Raw genomic sequence first — 21,081 nt, 5'->3', positions numbered from 1 at the left:
TCAATCAGAACTGGATTTCAAACCTCGCCTTTTTCAGAGAAAAACAAATTAGAACCTTAATTCAATTAATAAGACACATGTGAAATCAAATGAATGAGTTTTTTTTGTATGAAAGCTTGGCAAGGGAAGGTGCAATAGCAAAGAAATAAAATTTGGAGAAAGTAATAAAGTAGGTGAGGCTATATGCTGTACCGAATTCAAAGTCCTGAATGCTAAGTCATGGTGGGATCAAATGTCGCTCAGAACATTGGGCAAGGCCAGTAGAGGAGCTGATAAATGGACCACCACGCCAATACAGCATCTAGTCAAATTATTTTACCCGTTTCATACTAATTAAAATTGATGCTTAGCAATTTATAATGTAAGGCGTACAGACCACTCCAATCTTTGTATGGCCAGATTTGAGACATTCACCCTGTATTGGTTAAGTTTCAATAATACTTTCTATTTCTGATTGGTCTTGGAGTTATAATTTTGAGAAATGGCAGCTACGATGTATATTAAGGGTTGAGAAGAGATCAATATTGAGTGCTACTTTAAGGCTGCAAAACTAGAATAAAGAAAAAAGACATTAAAAGGTAATATCAGAATGTTGTTTATACAGAAAGAGTAGCATATGGAATTGCCTTCATTCATGTGGGAACATATTGACATGGCAGTGGAGACAAAAAACTTGGAATTAGTTGAGTGCTGTGACATGCTCCTTTTCTTTGGGCTTGAGTAGGTTTTATCCTTCATTATGTAAAGTGTATTTTAAATATTCAAATTTAAATTTTCACTTGTTCATATTTGTTAACATTTCTGATAAAGAAGGTACATTCAAGGCTGCTTTTTGATTTACTGAATTCCACTTTGAGATCAAGCTGATGAGTTCATCAGTTCAGTTTCATGGAAATAAACTTGGGTGATATTACTGAAGTCACATATGTTTTACAGATGTATGTCCATCCCAGTGACGATGCGAGCAATCCGCCGAAAGGCTGAGACCATCCAAGCAGACACACCGGCCTTACCCCTCATTGCAGAGACAGTCGAGGATATGCTGAAAAGAAATCCACCACCAGCCACAAGTCCTGGCTACAGCACACAACTGGGCAACAACCCAGTGAGTGGCACCACGACTCCAACAAGCACCTTTCCTGGGCCCATCACCAGCATCTTCAATTTAGGAAACATGGGTGTGAAAGAAAGGCATGAGTCAGGGCACGTGGAGGATTCCTTTAAAGTAAATCAGAACCCCATTCTGACTAGTTTACTTCAAATTACAGGGAGTGTTGGTTCATCCATTGGTTCGAGTCCTACGCCACCAGGCCATACACCACCACCAGTATCTTCCCCTGCAAGTAATACCAAAAATCATCCCATGCTCATGAACTTACTCAAGGACAACCCAAGCCAGGATTTCTCTACACTATATAATAGTAGCCCTTTGGAGAGACAGAATTCCTCATCAAGCTCTCCTAGAATTGATGTAGCTTCAGGCAGCACGAAACAGAAAAAGAAGAGGACAAGGTCGCAGACAGATAAGCCCAAGCAACAACAGACCGAGGAGGACTTTCAGAGAGAACTCATTTCCATGGACTTTGATGCCCCAAACAGTGTCTTTGATGTAAACCTGGCTGGAGATTCCTTGGACACTCCACACATCACCCCTGCCCCTAGCCAATGTAACACACCACCTACTACCTATCCTCCCACAGTTGTGCATTCTCAGCAATCCAGTATGCAGAGAATGGTGCGCCTACCCAGCACAGACAGCATTGGAGCAGATGTCACAGAGATTCTCTCTGACATAGCAGAACAGACTGCGAAACTGGCCACCGCAGGGGACAATTGCCAATCCATTGGGACACCAGTCCGTGATTCTTCAAGCTCTTCTCATTCTGCTGTAAATAGTACGTTTGATGCAGATGTTTTTCAAGGTGAAAATAATGACAATACATACACTGATCCTGCAGATTTAATAGCCGATGCTACTGCTACTCCAACCAGTGACTCTTCAAACCAATTTTTTCCCGATGGAGTGGATTTTTTATTAGATAATCAAGGTGGGAATAATTTTGTGAGTGGCTATTTTGATGAGAACAGCCAGGGTGGAGATGGCGAGGATACAAAGAGCTTTCCGTCACAAGCACTTGATTCAAATGTGCATGCAATGAGTAGTGACGCTGGAGATCGTTCCAAAGGAAGTAGCCATACAGACATGGTGGATTTCAGTATGTTTACAAGTGGTAGCAAGTCCTTGGGGCCATCCGATGGGATGGAACACAGTGGGAATCAGAGCCCTTTGTTGAGCACTGTGGAGGTAGGAAAAATGGATAAATCTCAAAAGCAGCGATCTGCTAAGGAGGGAAATGGTAGCAGCAGCAGCAATTTATCAGGGATAGGCACTGATGGAAAGCCTGGGAAACGTACTAGGACACCATCGAATGAAGGGAAAAGCAAAGAAAAACCTCCAAAACGCAAGAAAACTGACTCAGAAAGTAAATCTCCCTCTCATAGTGTATCAAGTCGTCCTTTTACTCCACCAGTTAGCACCACTGGCTCGAAGTCACCTGGAAGCTCCAGCAGGTCGCAGACACCACCTAGTGGGGCCACACCTCCAATTCCAAAAATTACAATTCAGATTCGCAAGGAGATGGTTGGCAAGTCCTCCTCACATAGTCAGTTTGGTTCAGGCCCTTCATCTAGCAGTAAAAGTCATCACTCTCATTCCTCAAATTCCTCTTCCTCTAGCAAAGTGAAAAGCAACAAATCAGAAGGTTCTTCTAGTTCCAAAATGAGCAGCAGTCTTTATCCAGGCCAAAGCAGTACCAATTCAAGCCAGTCGAAGAGTTCTCAGTCCATGGGAAAACCCAGCTCTTCTCCAGTCACCAAGCATGGATTAACCAGCAGTAATAGTTTGAGTTCCAGCAACAGTAGTAGTAATAAAATGAAACCACAAGTTAAGTCGTCATCTTCCCTGGTTAACCCATCTGGAGGAAAGCCCAATGTGTCTCCTTCCCACTCAAGACCTTCAGGTAACTCCGACAAACTTTCTTCACCATTGAAGCCCATCCCCGGGACCCCACCTACAAAAGCTAAATCTCCAGTAAGTTCTGGCTCCGGAGCTTCTCACATGTCAGGTTCTGGTTCCAGTTCAAGCATGAAACAGACTTCTGGTATGGCGTGCTCAAGTTCTTCGAACCAGAAGCCTCCAACCTCCTCATCTTCTTCCTCCTCTTCCTCTGCTTCCTCGATGTCCTCATCTCAGAATGCTCATGGAAACTTAATTAAAGGAAAATCTCCAAGTCGAACCAAGAAGCCATCCTTGACTGCTGTGATTGACAAGTTGAAACACGGTGTGGGTGGTGTAGGCGGTTCGGGTTCAGAAGACTGTGTGGATGGTCAAGTGACTACAACAACGATGTCTTCTACTCATAACGTGCCATCCAAACACAATATGTCCCCTGCAGATTACCAGGGGAAGCGAGAGAAAAGTGACAAAGATGGAAAATCCAAGGTGTCTGTCTCAGGCAGTTCAGGTGATGGTGGAAAGAAATCGTCTGACTCCAAGAATGGTGGTGGTACTGGTGTGGCAAAAATTATCATTAGCAAGCATGATGGTGGTTCTCCCAGCATTAAGGCCAAAGTAACCTTGCAGAAGCCAAGTGATGGTAGTGGCGATGGTTTGAGACCACAGATATCTGGCACAAAAAACTATGGCTCACCATTGTTCAGTGGTTCAACGCCGAAACACGAACGCTGTTCGCCAAGTTACAGTAAGTCTCCTGCCTACACCCCCCAAGGGGGAGATAGTGGCAGCGAATCAGGATCATCCTTTGCTGAGAAATCCCACCAGAACAGTCCGAGTTCAGATGATGATATCCGACCACTCCCCGAGTACAGCTTGGAAAAGCATAAAAAGCACAAAAAGGAGAAAAAGAAAGGGAAGGATAAGGATCGTGACAGAGACCGAGACCGAGATCGGGATAGAGACAGGGAGAAGAAAAAATCTCACTCCAGCGTCAAGCCAGAAAGTTGGTCAAAGTCTCCTATTTCAACTGACCAATCGTTATCTATGGCAGGGAGCACATCCCTGAACTCTGAAAGGTCGTCTCGTCCTAGCCCAGCGTTTTTGTTCGGTGATGATGATGACCTTATGAATGTGGCTCTGATTGGGAACTGAACTGAAGTACATTGTTTTTAAAGCAAGACTGTCTATTGTCAGACTATAGTATTTTGTTGCTGATTATATAAGGTTCTTGACCTTAAGCTAATAACTTGCTGAGACTTTGGCAGATGCCTCAGATTTACATGCGTTGGTGTTAAAGTTTGTCTTTTTTTCCATGTCAGCAACCAATTATCAAACAGTGTATGTGAAATGTAACATTTTGTACATTTTTGAGAGGTTGGGCTTTAAGTTTTACAAGAACATTATTTTGTCTTCCCTTGCTTATCAGTCTAAGGGAGCAAAGTCTACCCAAATATTGGGGCTTTTGTACGAAGACTTCCTGACCCAAAAAAAAGGGTTGGGCCCAAAAAAATCTTAGCAATTCTTCATGCTCCTAATTTCCTCCTTCTGTTTGGTTCCCACATTTTACAACTGTTTTACTGATTGAAATCTTCTTTAAAATTGAAAAGAGGCTGAGGCCTTGTGTGCTATAAGTCTCTTCTCATATTTTTCAAATGAATGAGATGACAGTGAGAGTACTTTCTCCTTGTCTCCCATCCGACATACAAAAGATAGATTTTATTTAACTATTTACAAGGCCCAAATTCTTTTTATATAAACCTAAGATGCTTTTAACATACTTTATTTTTAACTATTTATTAATCTCTTAACTTGAGAATTGTTTCATGTGCTAATTCAAATCATTTTTTAAAACAGTTTCTGAAGCTTCTTGTAAACTATTTTGAAGGCAGAGGATTTGCATTGCTTTCAAAATGCAGGCTGTTCTGCAGCCTCTCTTTCAGTTTTATGAAGAGTAAGAATATGTACTATTATTTGTATTAACACTTTGAAGCTGATGATTTAGTTTATTTGAAAGGGTTTTTGTCATTTCTCTGTCATCTTCTGTCAAATCCAGTATGAGATTTTTGTCTTGTAACTCTTTCCTGCTTCCTCCCAGTTTCATGTTGAGTTGGAGTTTGCATCCATATGCACCATTAGGTTTAGATGAAAGTTTTTACTAATTATCTGAAAACTAAACCAGCCAAACATTTTAACTGATTTCCCAGATGCCTATTACATTTGACATAATTTTGCACCCATTGCTTAACCAATGATACGTGTTCTCCCTTTTGTCCTGATGATCGAGGGTCAATTGATGTTGCCAGGAGACGATTACTTAATTGCATGCAGACACTGTTCTTAAAAAGCAGGAGAGAAACCTGACGTAGAATACGGTCTGCTATGTTTGTCTAAAACCCATGGAAACAACTGTTTGTGCTGTCCAGTTCAGAAAAGGAGATTGGTACTAAAACAGAGCAGCATTTAATTGGAAAATTTAAGTGCTCATTGTCTGACTTCACATTATTGTTGGGGAACGTGCTGTGTGTGTGCGCACACTCACATCAGTGGAATAGTGAAGCATCTTTAAAACAATTATATCATCTGTGCAACCAGATTATGACAAACACAATCTAGTGTTCAACCCAGATGTGTCCCTGTGCGTTAGTTAGCTGGATGAAAATTTCAATTCGTGACTTTAGGAAGGTTCAAGCATTAAGAGTGAGTACTATAAATATAAAAATGAAAATTCATTTCCATGTTATCCTGACACCAGATTTCAGTAAACGCCTCAGATCTATCTTATAAACCAAATATTTAATTATGTGGCTTAACTGGACAAGCTGCCATGCATTTCAAAGCAAATGCTGATAATTAAATTTGGGATCTAAAGTAATTATTGAATTGTACACATCTCAGCAATGGTTCAGATAATGGGAAGGGTGTTTTCCTTTTGTTCTACATGTTATCCAGTTTCACCAAAGAAATCATTCAGTAGCATTGCCAAATAAAGATTCATTGGCATTTTGCGCAATTGGTAATGATTTTGTATGATGAAAGGAAATGTATGATCAGTTACAATTTCTAAACAGTGCAAGGGTGACTGCTGAATGTACTGAACCAGCTGTGAAAGCTTGGCTCCCAGAATCTAATAGGTTGTATGTACATTGTGGATACTTTCCATGCAGTGAACATGAGTGAAAGACCCAACTACAGATGGGATACTTCTTACATGCCTCATTTGGTTTCTTTTGTTCACCAAAGTGAATGGAAAGAAGTTGTACAGGTGTTAATGATCAGACGATGCATATCAGCAATCTTCCAACTAGGCTCAAAATTTTAATTCACCTCATTCTCTTAGAGCAGTTCTCATCTCTACCAGTGTAAGACCAACTTGTAGTATTTCCTTTCCTCTTCCATTGGCTTTGACTCAAATTCTCTTACCCAGTGTATGTTATTGCATCTGTTTATACTTTGTTATCTTTACCTGTAATCAGCCCTCACTATTCCTCCAGTCCTCAAAGCACTGACTCTCATTTGGGCAGGGTAATTAATACAAGCACCTACCATTGATGCACCTAAGTAGCCGTATTCTATTGTCATGATAACAAATGCCAGCAGGTTCTTTGAAGGATGTTGTTCCAAAGCCCAGCCCTGTTCTTGCTTAACATCACGTGAAGTTGCAGCTTCCAAACCATAGCACGTGATGGTGATCAGTAACTGACACCCAGGCCCACCAGTCCCTACCTAGGCCGTTAGTGTGAACAAACCCAATTGCAGTCCTGGATGAGATTGATGTCCTCAGCAGACCGTAGGAACCCACCTGCTTTAGCGTTCCTTAAAATATTTGTATTTTGTATGGGAAATACCTTAAAGACTTCCATTCTGCAAATTGTAGCAGTTTCTTGAAGGTACAGATAATTCCCTGTTGTGAGAAAATAAAGTATTAGTTTGAATTCATATTACGTTAGTATCAAAAATAAGATTTGATGGCTTTTATTATCAAAATTGAAGATAGCAACAGGTACAATTTTTAAAAAATTAATGAAATTTGACAATTGCATTGACAGTATTAGGAAAATATGATTTAATCCATATTTAAAAATGTTTGCAAAGTATGAAATTAAGTCCTGTCATTGATGAATGGTAGCATTTATTAAACCTGCAGTTCTCAAATATATGAGCTTTTATTGATATTGATATTGGTATTGAGACACACAAAAGCCACAATTTTTAGCAATATTGTTTGTCATATTGTATTTCGTGCATAGTTCAACAGGTTTGAAAACCTGCAGATGCCATGGCTTTCTAATCATCTATTCACTGTGGCTAATTGCGGGCATGAAACAGAATTATATCAGCAAAATGTTACATCAGAGGATGAGGCTAAAGAACCTATTAAATCTGCCACAATGTTTTCTTCACGTGTCACCTGTTCTGTTCTGTTCTCCTGTTTCATTTGTTTCCTATCCCATGATTTTTGTCTCATTTTTGTGTATTTATCTAAATACTTTAAAAGTCACTCAGATTCTGTTTCATTTATGATCTAAAAAGCCAAATCCCCCACACCTCAAAAGAATTTTTTCTTTTATATTGGGACAGCTTGTTGGAAAAACATGAAAGTGCACACCTGGCTGGTCAGCAACCAAAAGTGAAAATTGTAAAGTATTAAATATGGATAATCTTCAATCACCCAAAGTGAAAGTGCTGCCTCAAATCTCAACCTCATTTATCAAAATGGACAAAAGGAAAAGCAAAAATATATTTCTGGATGTATTGTCAGAATTTTAAGTTGGACACATAATTTACATTTTCCTAGTATGATGTTCTATGTGCTTGGATAGTCAGTGTAAATAGTGTTCCTAGTTGCCTAAAGGGTAAAGTTACACCTTTGTGAGCAGTACAGACCCGAGCACCCCTGTTTCATTCCTTATCTTGTGCTGAGTTCTAACCAGTAGTGACAGTAGCTTTGGTACCTCTAGACTTTAGGGAGGAGAAAAACAGCGTGAATTTTTTTGTCAGTGTTTCGCAGTGCCTGCTAGAAAATGATGTGCGAAAAATATCTGTAATGTACAACATAGTCAAAGACTCGGACCATGCACCCAGTCTAATCCTGAATAAGGAATGACCCCTTGGGTGAGGCATCAAAAGAATGCCCTGGAACTACCCTAACAAGAGTCGGTGACAGTGATGGTGACAGCAGAGAAAACTGCAGCTGTCAAACAAATTTAAAATTCCTATTTTAGAGCTCAAGATTGCATTTCTCCCTGCTTTCTCAATTACACAGCCGTTTTGAAGTTTGCATTAGTTGCTTGCAGTAGTTGGTTGGGTGTGAATATAAAAACAAAAGTCAAAATGTGTGATTTTGCTTTTAAATTATTTCCAGAAACATTCAAAGATTTGCTTTTTAAAAAGTATTTTTATATGTATTTTGGCATAGCACCTTGTAATTTCGGTTTGTACAGCGATCTCAGTGTGACAGTGAAAATGCCCAGTGTTTTACTAAAGCAGATGTAGGTAAAGAAAATGAGTGACCACTTCATATTTCATGAAGAATTGTTTTGCATTTCCACGCTGCGTGTAGATTGATTTGCAGATTTCCTCCTATTTAACATAAGAGCTAGATTTGTGCCATACACCTTGCAAAATGTAAATATTTTTCTGGCGTCTGCATTGAAATAGGTATTACTTTGAGGGAAAAATAGAGGTGTTATTGTTCATACAATACTTGGAAAGTAACAGGAGTACTTCTGTGTGTTAATGTTACATTTGCAGAAATTTCCTCTGTATGTAGCACTGTTGACTTTCTGCATCGTAATTTTGATGTTCTTACATATGTTTTTCTTTAAAAACAAATTGTAGGAAAGCAGGGGATGACATTCTTTCACCTTAATACCTGGGTTTAAATGCATCCCAGCCAATCGGATTCAGAGGTTGTTTAGGACCATAAGTGACGTATATTTAAAATCTCAGAAAGATACAGCCCAGCAGACGGTTTTTCTATGCATCGCACCTGTACTTGCTGTTTGATAGGGCTCCTCATTAATTCCACTCACTTGCTGTTTCTGCAGAAGCCTAATTATTTTTCCTTGAAGTATTTAACTAATTCCCTTTTGAATCTGCTTCCATGCTACCTGATTCTGTTGCAAATGTGGGTCCTTCAGTTACTAACCTTTTTGCCACGAAGAATTCTTCCTATGACTTTATCAAAAGGTTCCATGACTTTGAACCACCCCTTTCAAATTGGTTAACCTGGGCAAGAGATGCAAAGCCATCTTGACCTGAAATGCTGACTTTGTTTCTCTTGACAAGTGTTGCCTGACCTGCTGAGTATTTCCAGTATTTCTTCTGTTTGATTTCAGTTTGTCAGCGTCTGCAATATTTATTTTTTTTTCTTAACCGTCTCAACTCGAGCAGACCCAACTTCTTTAGTCTCTGCACATAGATTGAAGTTTCTCACCTCTTTCTGGTAAACGTCTTCTGCACGCTTTGAAGGCTTTGACATCTTCATAATCTGGTGTTGATTGCAGCATTTGGACTGAGACTGAGCCAGTGTTTTCTAAAGGTTTTGGTGTAACTTTGCTTTTTGTACTCTCTGTCTCATTAATAAAGGATCCCATCTGCTTTTCTTAGCAGTCTTCTCAATCTGCCCTTCATATTCAAAGATTTGTGTACATATGACCCAGATTTCTCTGTTAATGCATCCTTTATAACATTGTAAAATGTAAATAAAATTTTAACTACTTGTGACATACATTTGTGCTGTCTTAAATTAGTTCCTGATGGTCAGCAGTATATTGCACAAGATTGCCATTGAAGTGCAAGATTTATTTTTGACCTCACAATTGTCTACAGTAATTCAGTTGAAAGAACCACATTTGGAATGATCCTAATTTGCTTGAAAACCACATCTTGTCTAACCCACACCTTCCCAATCTTGGGCCTCTTTATGCTGAGACTTGCCGTATCTCTGAAATAATTTAGCTTTGGTGGAATATCAGTAGAAAAGAAAAAATATTCATTTGTAAAGCAATTAGTTATGCCTTAAAAATGGCCCAAAGCTCCTCACATGCCACAAATCCCTTTGAGGTGTAGTCATTGCAATACAAGCACTTGAGACCGTTTTGTGTACAGTGAAATTTCTCTGCAGGCAATACAATGGATAGCCAGTCAACCCATTTTAATTTGAAATGAGAAGATAATGTCATTAAAATAGTGATGTAGATCTTTAGGTCTGTCTGAATCACTGGGCTAAGTATAGGGCCTTGTTTTTGTGTTTCAAGAATTTTAATGGTATTATTGAGGCACTCTACACAAAAAAAAAACTTGCAGACAGTTTTTGAAAACAACCTTGGGGTTTTCCAGAGATAGTAAGAACTGCTGATGCTGGAGTCTGAGATAACACAGTGTAGAGCTGGAGGAACACAGCAGGCCAGGCAGCATCAGAGGAGCAGGAAAGCTGACGTTTCAGGTATTGGTTTACCAGAGTCAAGAAAGCCCTTTTCAGATGTTGCATTTCTTAACACGAATGAGCGTTGACATTACTATCTCAGAATGCTAATGTAGGAGAGTGAAGCATTCAAACGGGAATGAGTTTATTAGCCAGTAGATTGTGGTTTTCAAAAGGGAATTAGGTGAGTGTCTGAAGGGAAACATTTTGCAGAATAATGGAGGAGTTGGATGAGCTAGATTCTTGCAGAAAGCTGGCTGGTAAGTGGATTTAAGCTGCCCTACAGTTTTACAACGTCGCAGGGCCCAACACAGTATAAATTGAGGTAGATGATCTCCCCTGGAGCAGAGATGGGGGTGCTTCAGTCAGTTTCAACATTCTTCAAAAAATAAGACAGAATTTGTGCTCTTTGCTTGACGGTGCAAATGCATGTGCGCTGCTCAGCGAGAAAGGATCAGGAGAGAACAGGTGAGACATCAAAGCTTACTGAGAAGCAAATGCAATTCATTGGCGAGCTTGCCTAAAGAGCCTGCAGAGGCACAAGGACACAAAAAGCTGCCTCCTGTGCTATGTGATTCTGATTCAATGTTGCAGCTAGAAGTTAACACCTTTTGGGGAAGGGCAAAAGTTGGAAAGAAGTAAAAGTCTGATTTCAGAGGTATAACATGGAAACCAAATATGGGAAAATTTAAACTGTAACCAATCTGTAACTAGGAGTGGAATCTGAGAATGGAATGAGAGGCATGATTTAATTATCATTAATTGACGGTATGTATGGGGTTGTTGGTTCTGAGAATGCATGGCTGAGCCAGGTTTCAGCTTCTTTCCATATTCTAATTAACTCATTCAGGCATGCTGTAATTCAGATGAGCTCCTGTTTGCCTATTCTAGTGGTCATTAAAAATATGATGGCACAGTTCAGGGGAGGCACTGGTCTAGTGGCATGATCGCTGGAGACCCAGGTAATATCCTGAGGGGTACCCGAGTTTGAATCCTGCCGAAGCACATGGTGGAATTTGAATTCAATAAACATTTGGAATCAAGAATCGAATAACGACCATGAATCCATTGTCAATTTTTGGAAAAATCCATCTGGCTCTCTAATGCCCTTTAGGAAAGGAAACTGCCATCCTTACCTGGTCTGGCTTACATGTGACTCCGGACTCACAGCAGTGTGGTTGACTCCTCACTGCCCAGCAGGAATGGGCAATGACACCCATATCCCATGAATGAATTTTTACAAAAAACTAATCCAAACTTATGTCCCTCTCCCTACCTGAGGATTATTGGAGCTAATTGGAGTATCAGTTTATATCACATACTGAAACTAGGAATCTTGCTGATTGGCAGGATTGTTGTGCCAAGAGAATTTTTGAAATATTGCCTTGGACAATATTTCAATGTGAATTGCTTCGGAACATCCCCTGAACCCATAAAAGGCTTCCAACAATCCCAGATGTTCCTTCATAAATTTTGCACCCTTGAAAATTTTCATCTCTCCGGGATTGCATCCTGCAAATACTTGGGTATACAGTCAAAACGTTCATAAACAGTGCCATTCTTGGATACGTTTTTATCATGTTTCTAATGAGTGACCTGAAAAATATTTATGGGACTGCAGAACCTGTTGAGATAATTGGTAATGAATCATCCAAACTAGAGGAATTTAGACATGTTTGTTCATTGCAGTGTAAGTGTCATAGGAATGATTAATCTGTGTCTCCAGCCCAAGTCACATTTAATCTCCATTCAGCCACTAATACATGCATGATTAACTATGACAGACATAACTAACGTATGAAATGTATTATAATTTACTTTGGCATGACTAGACTTTAATGTATGATGCTACATTTGGCCTGCTGACTTGATCCATGTTAAACCAATCCAATCATATTAATTATATGATATTGTAAGTGATGGATTGCATTAGTCGACGGCCGTTTAATTCTTGGCTTACTATGGTTCAATGACTGATAAACTTGAATTATATTTCCTGGAGACAAAATGTATCTAGGTATAGTCTTTATAATAATGATATATGGTGTATAGGACAGCAATCTGCCCTCTAAATGGCAAACCAAAACAAGAAGACACAACTTGAAATCTCAAGCTAAATTGATTGGAAGGGAATTGAGACAATATTTTTTTTTCTCTCATGGTATTGATTGTGCAATGGTCCAGTAGGTCATGGTGCAAAATTAGCTGAGGTGTTTGGAAAATGAGATGATAATAATAATTCATTTAGCAATTATCATATTAAGAGATACAGAGTAAAAAACAGGAATTGAGATTAAGAACATAGAAACTCCATCCATTGTTGACATCATTGAGCTCAACTTCAAACCTGGTGCCATCACGCCAATGTGACTTTGTCCCATTACTAATTCAATCATAGGGCATCTTAGGATCTTTGCCATTTACAATCTAGTGTAGCAAATTGCTTGATAGAAATTGATCAGGAATGGATGGATTGTTTCAGGGATACGTACAGGGAGAAAATTATGCCCATTGATGTACAAAACTGATCAGGTGTTTCTGAATTCTGCATGATTCAGCATCTCTGGGGGAAGGGTCTGTAATTAGAATACCTTGAAACACTAGAGAAATTCTCTTGATCAGTAAAGAAATTCTAAGAAACAGGCAATTTTGAATGGTGTAAATTCTGAAACTAAATTTAGATTGCTTATCATCAATGATACAGGAGAACTTTTTTTTAATTTAGAAGAATTCATTTTGAATGTTTTGTAGCATCATTCAAGATTTACATTGTGACTATGGACTATTCCTTTGTTAACATTGGCTATTAGCAAAATAATCTGTAGTTAGGTGCATGGATAAGGTATTGGTGGAGCCGATAAGAGTACATCTGTCTATCTCGCCACTTACTTATTTTTCTGAATCAACTTGTTTATAGATGTTATTATACACATTTGGAGCAAGTGGGACTTAAACCCAGGCTACTTGGTCTAGGGGTAGGAACACGACTGCTGCACCACAATGGGGTCCATGAAATGCAAGTTTCACTATCCATCGTGGTGTGATTTGAGCCTACATTCCCTGAACATTAGCCTGGGGCTGGATTACTAGGTTAGTGACATTACCATTAAGCCACTACCTTCCCACTAAACACCTATTGTTGCAGACACCTCTATGTGCACCTAAAAGATAGGCACCTTTCAGTGCACACCATCGGCATTCACCTATCTGAGCGGCGTATCAGTGTTGTTTTATGTTTCTCAAAATAAGGATGATGTCTATCAAATTTCAAGATTTTGCTTTCATCAGCCAAACTTGGAACTACAACTCATTGGACAGAGAGGTCAAGCATTGTCCTGAGTAAAGGAAGAGGGGATGGTGGAAAGTCAAATCTCTCTCTCTTCCACTTTTGTCACTAACTGCAGCAGAATTTGTGCAGTTTCTGACAGTGAGTGACTTATTGGCTGAAGCATAACCACATAGCATGGACTGTGGCAAGTTCTTCTCATGCTCCAATGTCCTCTTGTGCAACATTCAGTAAGACCTTCAAAGTGCCTTTAAAATGCTTTCTTTGTCTTTCTTGAGATAGGTGCCATCCTTAACCTTTGCCAAGTGGCTGCGCTTTGGAAGTTGATTATTTGACGTGTGAATGAAGTGTCCAGACCAGTGGGGCTAATTTCACATGGTTATGATGCAAGAAGAATTGGCTTCAGTAAGAAAGCTGGAGTTTGCTCATCAGTCTTCCCACTTGACTTAAGAGTATCCTGCAGAGACAGCATCTGGAGCTGTCTTTGGTAGTGACCAAAGTGTCATTGATATACAGAATGATGGTGACAGCAAGTGTTGTAAACCTAAGGCACCTACCAATCTGCATGACCATTAGGCTTGGACTTATCTGTGCAACAAATCTGCACCCAATACATGGTGATTGTTGATGAAAATTACATTTTCCTGCGTCTTTTAACAACAATAGCATGCATTCAGAGAAGTTGATGGAAGATGAGAGTTCAGGCTTAAATGGACCAAGATTAAGCATGTGGTCATAAATGGCTAGCTATGACAACAGTACTGGGGTAACCTGGGGTTGTCATCCATACACTACATAAAATGCACAACTGGAGTTTAATTTAGTTAAATATGAGGTATTGCATTTGGTAAGGCAGATCAGGACAGGGATTGGACACTTAATGGTAGGGTCCTGAGGAGTGTTGCCAAACAAAGAGACCTTGGAGTGCAGGTTCATAGTTCCTTGAAGTTGGAATCACAGGTAGACAAGGTAGTGAAGAAGCTGTTTAGTATGCTTGCCTTTACTGGTCAGGGCATTGACTAAAGGAGGTCATGTTGTGGCTGTACAGGACATTGGTTTGGCCACTTTTGGAATGTTGTGTTCAGTTCTGGTTTCCCTGCAGTAGGAAAAATGTTGTTAAATTTGAAAAGGTGCAGAAATGATTTGGAAGGATGTTGCTGGGTTTGAAGGGTTTGAACAATAGGGAGAGGCTGAATAGGCTGGAACTATTTTCCCTGGAGCATTGGAGGCTGAGGGGTGACCTTAAAGAGGTTTATAAAATCGTGAGGGGCATGGATTGGGTGAATAGCCAAGGTCTTTTCCCCAGGGTGGGGGAGTCCACAACTAGGGGAATAGGTTTAAGGTGAGAGGAGAAAGGAGCAACTTTTTCATATGAAGGGTGGTGTGTGTATGGAACAAGCTGCCAGAGGGCGTGGTGGAGGCTGGTACAATTACAACATTTAAAAGGCACCTGGATGGGTATATGAATGGATATAGATGGATATGGACCAAATGCTGGCAAATGGGACTAAATTAATTTAGGATATCAGGTCAGTATGGACATGTTAGACTGAAGGGTCTGTTCCCATGTTGTATATCTCTATGACTATAACTCTAGAAAATAAGAAAGGATGTGTCTGTTCCTTTTCCTATTTGATATCTTGCTGCGTGTAAACATTTTAAAAACATTTTCTATTAAGAAGAAATGACATTTTATAAATTTAAGGTTCCATCACCTTAGCTTGAGTTTAATCTGTCTTAGTGTGGAATCACTTTGTCAAGTATCAGTAGGGTTGGAGAATCAATTCCTAAAGGTTTCCAATAACCTGAGCACAGCCAGGATACAGCATTTTTGAAATGTGCCATAAAATTGTAAAGAAAATGTTCTTGTTTTCTAATTGATATTGTAATAAACACAGATTTGGTATTTGGCTCCTTGGAAGGACACCAGGTGTTTCCTGGCACTTACTGTGTATAGAAAGTGTATTCTCTCTTGATATGAGAATACACTTTGAGACTATGAAGTACAATTTAAGGTATCGGAGTTACTCCATTCAACAGTGAGGTTTGGCACAATTTGTTATTTACAGAGTAGCAATGAGATACAGAGCTGTTTCTTGCTCACTAGTTTCAGTCAACCTTTTAAGGTGAAACAGCACAAATACATGAAAGAGAAAGGCTGTGCTGATGGGTTAGACAAAGTAAGCAATGAGGAGGTATATATGAAATCAAACTTTGATAGGTGATGATTGAATATCAGGGTGCATTTCTAGCCAAGTTAGGATTTTGTCAAGTGAAGGCATCATGAACGTTGGAATCGAGTTTGAAGTTGACCGAAGATTTTGGGAACTGTGTGATAGCCAGAGGGCTGGACTGATCATACTCTCCATAAAGAACTGAAGGGTTTTGGTGATGAATACGATCTGAACCTCAGCTGTCATCATTATCGTTGGCAGTCCCTTGCAGACTAGGATGACTATCTTTCAATCTCGGTGTGAGTCTGTAATAAGTGGCTGTAAGACTGATGCAGCTTCTGTGCACTTTGTTACACCTGGGGCAGAAGATGGCCGCGCGCTGCTTAAGCTGTTTTCACCTAGGCTTCCACTTTTTCTGAACTTGTGTATCACTAAAGAACTTCCTCTGTCCACCTGGGGCTTGCACACTGTTTCAAAGCTGGGAGTAGAGCATTTGCTTGGGGAGTCTCGTGTCAGTCATAGGGACGCATGCCCAGCTCATCAGAGCTGATCAAGGGTGGTCAGTGCCTCGACGATGGGGATGTTGGCCTGGCCTAGGACGCTGGTGTCGGTGTGTCTGTCTTCCTTGTGTATTTGGAGGATCTTGTGCAGGCAGCGTTGCTGCTACTGCTCCAGTGCCTTGAGGTATCTGCTGCAGACAGTCCATTTCTCAGATCGATATAGGACAGCAGTAACCACCAAATCTCTGTAAACCATCAGTTTGGTGTTAGATCTGATGTTGTTGCCTCAACCCCCATTCTCCTCAGGCTGCCAAAGGCTGTGCCAGCTCACTAGAGGCAGTGCTGGATCACTTTGTCAGTAGCTGCTTTGGCCTCGGCTGTGTGGTTGAACAAGATGCCAGGGATGGCTGGTATCTCTTCTGACCAGAGAAAATTTAAGAGGAAACAGTAACGTCAGTGGCAAAGGGGTAAAACAATTTCTCCAGTCTTTCTGATTTTCGGTTGGAGGAAATTTTAAATGTCAAGTTGGGAATTTGACGGCACAGAGGAAACTGAGCAATGAGTTTGCGTTGTTTGCTGTTGGAATAGACATAAAAATTGATTTCCTTTTCCTGCATATGACTCCATCCAATGATATCACACACATGAGGAAGATGGCTGATTAACCAGTAGAGTATTGGGTCCTATCTTTAAATTTTGTTAGGCAACACTGACAGAAGTCATTGAGGAAAAAGAGCAGAGGAAGAGTTTAAATGAAGATGTGATTGAGTAACAACATGCAGTGTGTCGTGGCAGATTGAAGGCTTGAAGGAATAACAGCTACCAAATTATTGTACCACTCAAACTATACTTCAGTGAAAAAAAGTTGCTTTTGTAAAGTGCGTTTCAAGGTCTTGGCACATCTCAAGTACTTTGCAGCAAATTAAGTACTTTTTTAAAGTGCAGGTCACTGTTGTTACATTAGAAAGCAGCAACCAATATGTATACAGGAAACTTTGACAGATAATGAGATAGTCATTTTCAGAGTAGCAATGAGAGACAGAGCTGTTTCTTGCCCACTAGTTTCAGTCAACCTTTTAAGGTGAAACAGCACAAATACATGAAAGAGAAAGGCTGTGCTGATGGGTCAAGTTTCACACAGTCAAGTGTCAATAGTGAGCCTTGAACCTAAAACCTTCTGTCTGTGCGATAGGAACGCTACCACTGATCTAAGATCAACATTTTAGTGCAAACCAGAGCCAAGTCTAGGATCTTCCCTACTGGTGTAGTTCTGATCCCTGATGCATGGTCAATGTAGTCACCTGTCTTCAAGAGTTTCTAACTGAAGCAGTGTTATTGCGTTTGGAGACACTTTCTATTTCCGGGTTAGCCAAATCTGAACACAAAGTCCAAATCTTTCACGGTGTCAGGTCCCGGAAGCTGAAAATTACTTCACCATCTTTTCCATTCTCCCTGCGCTGGGGCTCCTGTGGTGCAGTGGTAGTGTCCCTACCTCTGATCAAGGAGGCTTGGATTCAAGGCAAACCTGCACTAAAGGTGTGTCATAATGTCTCTGCACAGGCTGTTTAGGAAAATATTCATCCCCTTCTACTCTCTTTACCAGCTGAGGTTACCATGAAAGTCCCATCTTCTCAACGTCGCCTCTCATTTGAGGCAGGGTGACCTTCAAGTTAAACACAGCAACAGTCACCTCTCTGTTTCTAATGATAGAGCGGCGCTATGGGACCACAGTGACTTTATTCTTTACTTCCAACCTACCACCCTGAATGGGCTTGTCAGACAGACACACAGTCCTGAGAATATAAAAGTTGCTTGAGCCTGCTTAGCCTTTTTCCAAGTCTACAAATTATTTTGATGATTACCTTGCATCAATTTGAAAGCTACATCTAATTCACATTTCCTTTTTTGTTTGTCTGAGTTCTGCGCATAATAAACTTACTGACCCACATGACTTCCTGAAACCCTGTCGCAGCCATCAGACTTGTGAGATTTGGTTTGTGAAGGGGGAGATAACATCTTATGTGGTCTGGAACTTCCTCTTTGCCCTGCTCTCATAACCCCTCAGATATAAAATCAAAATTTTTGTGCGGTGTTGCCTTGAATAACAAAACTCTATTTTAAAACTGGCAATGTTTTATTCGAACACAGGATGTGGGTATTGCTGGCCAAATCTGTGTGTTTTTTCTTTCAGTAACTGACCTTGAGAAGTTGGTGACATAGTGCAAATATCAGTGGAACAGTAACCTAGAACCCCAGGTTAATGTTCTGAACAAGTCTAAGGAAGTGTCACTGGATCTGAAACGTTAACTCTGATTTGTCTCCCCGGATGCTGCCAGACCTGCTGAGCTTTTCCAGAAACTTCTGTTTTTGTTTTTGATTTACCACATCCGCAGTTCTTTCAGGTTTTAATGTTCTGAGACATGGGTTTGAACTCCACCTTGGAGGATGGTAAAATTTGTGTAATAAAATCTGGCATCAAAAGCTAGCCTAAAGGTGAACATGTAACCATTGTCATTTGGTGTAAAAACCCATTTGGTTCACAAATGTTCTTTGAGGGAAAAAAACTTCCTTCCTTACCTGGTCAGGCCTACACATGACTCCAGACCCACAGCAATATGATTGACTCTTAACTGCCCTCTGAAATGGCCAAGCTGTTGTATCAGACTGCTACAATACCTGAAGAAAGTTAGCAAACAGGACAGAACCACCTGGCATCAACCAGAAACAACAACTATGAAAGAAAGAGATAACAAGGTGTAGAGCTGGATGAACGCAGCAGGCCAATCAGCATCATAGGAGCAGGAAGGCTGACGTTTCGAGTCTGAAGAAGGGTCCAGACCTGAAACGTCAGCCTTCCGGTTCCTCTGATGCTGCTTGACCTGCTGCGTTCATCCAGCTCTACACCTGTTATCTCTTGTTTTTGTAGTTGTTGTTTCTGGTTGATGGCATCATTTATTGCCCGTCCCTAATTTCCCAGAAGGCAGTTCGTAGTCAACCACATTGCTGTGGGTCTGGAGTCACATGTAGGCCAGACCAAGTAAGGATGACACTTTCCTTCCCTAAAAGACATTAGTGAACCAGGTTGATTTTTCAAACAGTTGACAATAGATTCATGGTCATCATGAGACTCTTAATTCCAGATATTTATTGAATTCAAATTCCACCATCTGCCATGACAGGATGTTACCTGGTCTTTGGATTAACAGGCTAGCAATAATACAGCTAGGTCAATGCCTCCCCCTAATTGTGTTTGAACAGTCTTTAGATACAACAGTGGCATTCCATGTATCTCAAATGAAACAAATTGTCTGGTTTTCTCTTTGCTGAGCTACTTGACTTGGGTGCATGAAAGGAGATATTCGTCAGTTCAAAATCAAAATTTACCTTTTTTTTTTAAAAAGCACACACTGCAAAGTTTTCCATACAGATATCTGAGGACTTGTGTCAAAATTGAAACAGCTGTCTCACAGACCACTCAAGCATCAGCCTGGCAAAGTCATACTCATGGAATTATACCTTACGGTCAAGATCCCTGACACCACCATCCCCATCATTATGTTCTCTGCCACCAACAGGACAGACCTAGCTGAGCTGATGGTACAGGGAGATTCAATCTGAAAGGAGTTGGCCTGGGAGTCTTCAATGTTGACCCATGAAATCATGGCATTAGGTTAGAGACAACAACTGCTCCAGTCTTCCTGATTTTCAACTGGAGAAAATCTTAAATGCATGGAAAAAATATTTCAAATTGGGAATTTGTTGGCACCGAAGAAGCTGTGCAATGAGTTTGCATTGTTCACCATTGGAATAGACACAAGCTAATTCCTTTCCTTGCATGCAATTCCACCAATGATAGCATGTACATGAAGAAGAGGAGTGATTAACCAGGAGATCTTTAAACTTTTGTCAAGCAACAAGAACAGATGTCATTATTGGAAATTGGCAGAGGAAGAGTTTAAATGAGAATGGCAAGCGTAGGCAATGTACTCTGGGTTTGGTGGTTCAATAGGTAGCAATACTGATTGTGCTGGCCAAGTCCTAAAGGACATAGCTACAAGACTGGTGAGGGAATCAGTACAGGGGAAAATCTACTTTACATCATCCTCTCCAATCCTCCTGTTGCACATATATCCATCCATGGCAATATGGGTAACAGTGATCACCTCAGAGTCCTTGTGGAGATAAAGTCCTTTCTTCACATTTAGGAAAGCCACTATTTCATTGTGCTCTATGACTATACTAAACGGAACAGATTTTGTAAGGGTCTAACAACTCAATTGCTATCAAACAGCACTTACAAAGGAATAGAGATAATGGGAACTGCAGATGCTGGAGAATCCAAGATAACAAAGTGTGAAGCTGGATGAACACAGCAGGCCAAGCAGCATCTCAGGAGCACAAAAGCTGACGTTTCGGGCCTAGACCCTTCATCAGAGAGGGGGATGGGGAGAGGGAACTGGAATAAATAGGGAGAGAGGGGGAGGCAGACTGAAGATGGATAGAGGAGAAGATAGGTGGAGAGGATAGTATAGGTGGGGAGGTAGGGAGGAGATAGGTCAGTCCGTGGAGGATGGACAGGTCAAGGAGGCGGGATGAGGTTAGTAGGTAGGAAATGGAGGTGTGGCTTGAGGTGATCCCCTCCTCCCACCTTTGTAAGAGTAACTTACAATGCTTGCCTA

General features: G+C 40.5%; 1 protein-coding gene across 1 annotated transcript in view; it reads left to right on the top strand.

The window, feature by feature from the left end:
• The window catches only part of med1 (mediator complex subunit 1), a 45,175-nt gene extending 35,438 nt beyond the window's left edge, over positions 1–9,737 (top strand). The window contains exon 17 of the mRNA XM_048560511.2: positions 937–9,737. Coding sequence (XP_048416468.1) covers positions 937–4,168 — 3,232 coding nt within the window. The 3' untranslated portion in view covers positions 4,169–9,737. The remainder of the gene's footprint in view (positions 1–936) is intronic.
• Positions 9,738–21,081: the final 11,344 nt, after the last annotated feature.

The sequence above is a fragment of the Stegostoma tigrinum genome, chromosome 31 (assembly GCF_030684315.1).
Source record: "Stegostoma tigrinum isolate sSteTig4 chromosome 31, sSteTig4.hap1, whole genome shotgun sequence".
NCBI classification, from domain to species: domain Eukaryota; kingdom Metazoa; phylum Chordata; class Chondrichthyes; order Orectolobiformes; family Stegostomatidae; genus Stegostoma; species Stegostoma tigrinum.
The sequence above is the reverse complement of the archived record's forward strand: the minus strand, read 5'-3'. Positions and strand labels throughout refer to the sequence as shown.